The 5324-nt window shown below is 51.4% G+C and overlaps 1 protein-coding gene across 1 annotated transcript; it reads right to left on the bottom strand.

The window, feature by feature from the left end:
* Positions 1 to 7: 7 nt before the first annotated feature.
* Positions 8 to 799, bottom strand: LOC104627026 (leukotriene B4 receptor 1-like; the record flags this gene model as incomplete). Its single annotated transcript, XM_010295108.1, has 1 exon — positions 8 to 799. A coding segment is annotated over exon 1 (792 nt), but the record flags the coding sequence as incomplete, so codon positions are not given.
* Positions 800 to 5324: the final 4525 nt, after the last annotated feature.

Here is a 5324-nt window from a genome sequence, read left to right as displayed (position 1 = left end):
GTGGCCGGGTGGCTTTGGCAACTGCCTTCAGTGTGTCCCCCCGGCCTTGTAGGACCACTGCCACCTCCAACAAGCTGGCCAGGTGGTAAGGTCCCCACGTGACAGCAAAGGCCACTACCACAGAGGCCACCAGCCGGAAGGTCCGACTGCGCTGGGCCAAGCGAGTCTGGCGCAACCGGTGGACCAGTAACCCATAGCCAGTGGCTACAGCAGTCAGTGGTAGAGCCCAACCCAAGATGGTCTCCAGCAGGTTGTGCAGCACCAGCCAAGCCCCTGTGCCATGCACCCGCTGGCAGTGCCCATCCTTCACCTGCCGGAAGACGATGGATGGGATGGCCAACACCAAAGCCACCAACCAAGTCGCCACCACTACTCTGTGAGTCCACTGCTCAGCACGACCACCTGCCATCACCACAGCCACCGCCGGCCTGGAGACCACCAAGCACCGATGGAGCCCCAGAAGAGTGATGAGGAAGACGCTGACGTACATGGCGGCAGCGCAGAGGTAGTGACACCCGCGGCAGAGAGCCAAGCCCATATCCCATTGGCCAAGGCTCAAGGCCTGGAGGTAGATGGGACCGGTGAGGAGGGTGACCATATCGGCCAAGGCCAAGTAGAAGATGAGGAGGATGGGGACACTGTGACGGTGGGTGGTGGCGCAGCTCCAGAGGACCACAGCATTGCCCGGCAGACCCACAGCCACTGCCGCTGCCAGCAGGGTCAATCCCACCACCGTGCCTGGGACAGGAGCGGACGTGACATTGTGGGGGTATGAAGAATTGGCAGGAGACGAGGACATCGTGGTGGTGGGGATGGGCTGTGGGGAGAGGGGGAGACACAAACCTCCAGAGAAAATGCAGGTCTTCCTCTGTCCCTGCCTTCATCCCTCCATCCATCCATCCATCCATCCATCCATCCATCCATCCCATTCTTCATGCTTCCATCCCTTCATCCTTCTCCATCCCTCGACCCCTCCATCTCTCCAACCCACCTCTCAGCTCACCCATCCCCATGCTCCCTCCCTTTCTAATCCATCCCACCACCTCTCCTTCCTTCTCCTCACCCTCTGAGGTTTCCACCTCTTCTTCCTTTACCCCCTCAGCTGTTTCCCTCCATATTGGCATCTCCTGACCTCCCAGTTGCCCCCCAGACCTCCCAGTTGGCCACCACACCTCCCAGTTGACCTCCAGACATCTCAGTTGTCCACTGAGACCTCCTGGTCACCCTGCTAACCTTCTAGTCCCCCCACCCCCAGATCTTTCAGACCTTCCACCCCACCAGACTTCCCTCCTGTACCTCAGGGACTCACATGTCCGTTCCTGGAGCTCCCAGCCTGGGTTGTGGATCCTGAGTGTCCCTGTCAGCGATGGTGGCTGTGACCGTTAGATGCCACTTCCTCTCCACCCAGTGCCAGGCAGGAAACACTCACGCAAGAGGAAGGAGGCAGGAAAACCACATGGGAGGAAGGGGACACATGGTGGGGGATGGACGCTTGAACTTAATTTATCCCCTGGGGCGGGGAATGACAGGAGCCGTGACATTACCACCAGGCAGGGACACCCTCCAGAAGGTCCTCAAGGAGGGGAGTGTCTGTTAGCTCCATCACATAGTTGTAGGAGTGGTGGAAGCCCACTGAGATGGTGTGGAGGGGACAGCGAAGGTCATCTTCTACGGTGGGTATGGTCAACATACCTTCTCTTCCTCTCCTCCATCCATCCCTCCACACGCCTGTCCCAAAGTTTGGGTCCTAGCCCTAAAACACACACAACCCCAGCAGATACCGTGCCCCCAGCGGGGTGACCCCAAATGAGAACAAGATCCAGTGACAGTGGTGTCCCTCTGTAACCCACCACACTGAAGGAATCCCCATTTCCCATCGTGCCATTGTCCAAACAAAGAGAGCCAAGACTGGACATGTCCTCTAATGGGATCCAATGTTCCCCTTCCGTGTATCCCTCAAAATTCCCCACAATGCCATTGACCAGCCAATATGTCCCAAGTCTAAAAATGGGCAAGGTCAGTCATTTTCACCCTCTGCTGCCTTTTGTTTGCCTCTCCAAACTCATGGGGTTGGGTCTGGGCACATGTTCTCCAGATGGGACCTGAGTGCAATCCAACACAAGGCTTTGGGCCACATCGGGAAAAAACCTTCCCAGGACTCAGGAAGTCCACGCTGGTTTGAGGGAGAATAGAAACAATATTTTTCTTTTCATTTCTTCTTTTTTTCATAGAGATGGACTTTTAAATAGGGCACTTTTGATCATAATCTAGATATTTCCTGGGTTATTCTGAGACAAAGGATCATTTTTATCATCAAAGGTGGTGGCAGAAGCACTTGGTCATCCTTGTTCTGGAGTCCCTTCCAGTGAACGTATGAAGAGAGATGAAGACAGAAAAACCTGATAAAACCATTTTTTTGGGGGGAGAAAAATGGGTGTCTGCTTGTGCAAAAGTATAATGGCGACACTCCCATCCCCAAATAGCCTAATTAACTCCCAATTAACTTCGGCAGTTAATACTGGGTTAGAATCTCCCCGCCATGCATTCAGAGAATTGGGGTTAGGGATGGGGGGCATCGGGGCCACCAACGACTGATGAGCGCGCTGGCGTCTGGGCCAGTAACCTGATGTGTACAGCGCGCTGGGGGCAGATGTGCAGCATCGCTCAACGTTTTGGGTACACGAGTGTGGTCTATCTCTTGGGGAATTCCCCAGTCTGAGGACATCGTGGGAGAAGAAGTGCTTCAGCCTCAACAGGATGCCTTCTCCTCAGGTGTTCATGTCCCCTCATTTCAATTCATTGTTATCACTTTATATCCTTTCTATCCCCTTATATCCTGATCCTTAATCCTTCCTTTACCGCATTGTACTTCTCCTCCTCCAAAGGATACAAGCAGCTGATGGGAACACCAGGGCCAGTACCATGGCACCATCATACCAGGTATAGCCATCAGACCAGTATAACGGCTTCTGAGGCCACCAGTAGGATGCAGTGACACAGGGGTTTGTTAGCGAAGTCAAAAGAAGCATCAATGTCCTCTATAAATCCAAATTTTCTACCTTTTTCTCCAGGTCATCCCACTGTTGCTGTCTGAGATGTTTTCTTGCACCATCGCTGATGAAGTTGCACTAGGTTTCCCACAAAAAAAAGTTCATTTTCTTGCAGATTTAGGGATCACATGTCTCATCCGAAGGCTGCTTTGGCCAACAACGTTCTCCTCCAACAACGCAACATGCCCATGACCCCAGATGAGCCCACCATATGCGCGTGCGCATGTGAATTTATCTCTAGGTAAACATGAAGCCTACTACAGTCTTCAAGGGCTGGGGAAAGATTTGGGCTGGAGGACATCCCCTTGCAAAGTGACCATGATGGCTTGGCTGTGGTTTTTCAGAAGTCTTTTAGGTGGCATATCATTGTCAGCAAGTACTGATGGGCAGCAGAGTTCAGTAGACTTGGTCTTTGAGGACAGCACCTTGTAATGACAGGTACTTCCTTGCAATGATGGTCCACAGAAGTACTCAACGGATAAAAAAAACCACCAAGTACCACAACTGCTGGAGGTATTATGAGTAGATACAGAATGGGCTGAGATGTTTTCTCTCCATATTTTCTCTGTCTTCTCCAGGACTGTCTTCCAGACTTGTGGGCCTTGAGGTAGAACTCAAGGTGAAGAAACATCAGGGAATGAACCCGAGGAGAAGAACAATCAGGACATGGAGATCAAATCAGGACTTGCTTGATTTCAAGGTGTTACCAAGATCTCAATGGCATTGAGACCATGCTGACCCACGTCTGAAAGATGATGCAGACCGGGAGATCTTCCTCATGAGCAGGAAAAAGCAAGCAGTGCATGCAGCTGTCAAAAAAAGTCCAAAGGATGAACTGGAGAACCAGAGGTTGTTCACCCTTGCTTTGGTTAAGGAAGGTGTCAGAGAGTGTGTCTTTCTGGATCCCACTTCTGGTTGAAAAGAAGGTGACTGAATTTACCCTAATTTTATTACTGCCTGGAGGTGACAACTTTGGAGTGGCACATCTTAGCCCTGCTCACATTATGCTGCAGAGGGCCAGGATTTAGACACGTGCAACTGTCCAAGAGCATAAAAACCTGGGAACTCGTGTCCAGAGAGTCTTCTGGTGAAGAATCTGGAAAACAAGCCTCAAGACAGAACTGGGGGTGTTCAGGCTGGGGAAAAGGAAGCTCAATGGACAGCTTATCCCTCTCTGCAACTACCTGAAGGGAGGCTGTAGCGAGCTGGGTGGTCGGACTTATTTTCCTGGGTAACAAGCAGTAAGATAAGAAGTAAAAGCCTCGAGTTGTATTGAGGAAGTTTATACTGGATTTTCGGGACAATTTTTTCAAGGAAAGGGTTGTCAAGCACGGGAACAGGCTGCCCAGGGAAGTGGTGGAGTCACCAACCATGGAGGGATTTAAAAGCGGTGCAGATGTGGCACTGAGGGACACAGTTTAGTGTTGAGCTTGGCAGTGCCGGATTAACTGGATGATCTGAAAAAGGTCTTTTTCAACCTAAACGATTCTGTGATTCTATGATACAGCTGAGGGTTTGGGCTCTGGTTCAGCCACAGCACCTGTTTTCATGTTTTCAGGTGGGGAGACACTCTCCCCCCGGCCAAGGCCAAGTCCCACCTGTGGAGTAATCGCTGAGGGGCAATTTGGAAATTTACCCCCTAAGAACAGCATTGAGACGGGGTGGAACGTAGCTCGTGTACAATGAGTGCATTGTACAACACGTGACACTGTACAATCCATAACAATTCCCTGGGAAATCCTCGACGTTGGCAGCATCAGGGGCGCCTGGTGTGCTGATTCTGGGAGAGATCGCATGGAGGGTGGAGCGGAGTGGAGACGTCGCGGCCACGCTCTGTGAACGAGGGAATCTAAAGGTACACAGTGTGTACATTAATAAGCTGCACGTGCGATGCCCTGGGTCAGTGGCCTGTCAACTTTGATGGAATGCTGTACTTGGAGTGAACTTTGCTTATTATAATATCATTATACTAAAACGCACACCCCTCTCAAAGCTACCCACCTCCCAAGGTGCGACCGCCCCTCAATGAGCTTGCGCACTGAATTTTTCCTAGTCTGGACCTTTAAACGCGAAGCGAGAGAATTCTGAACCAATCCTGATAAAGATATGTATGACTAGAGTCACTCAAGCTCCACCTGCCAAGTAGAACACTATAAAATAGTTTGAAAAGAGCTGAATGTCAGGGAAGACACCATCATTCCTGACTTCTAGGATCTGCCGACAGGCTGATCCTCTCTTCCCCCCCACGGGGATGCCTTTGGGGAAGGTTAGAAA

This window comes from Phaethon lepturus, unplaced genomic scaffold (assembly GCF_000687285.1).
Source record: "Phaethon lepturus isolate BGI_N335 unplaced genomic scaffold, ASM68728v1 scaffold859, whole genome shotgun sequence".
Classification (NCBI taxonomy): domain Eukaryota; kingdom Metazoa; phylum Chordata; class Aves; order Phaethontiformes; family Phaethontidae; genus Phaethon; species Phaethon lepturus.
Note: the sequence above shows the minus strand (reverse complement) of the source record. Positions and strands in the feature narration are given on the sequence as shown.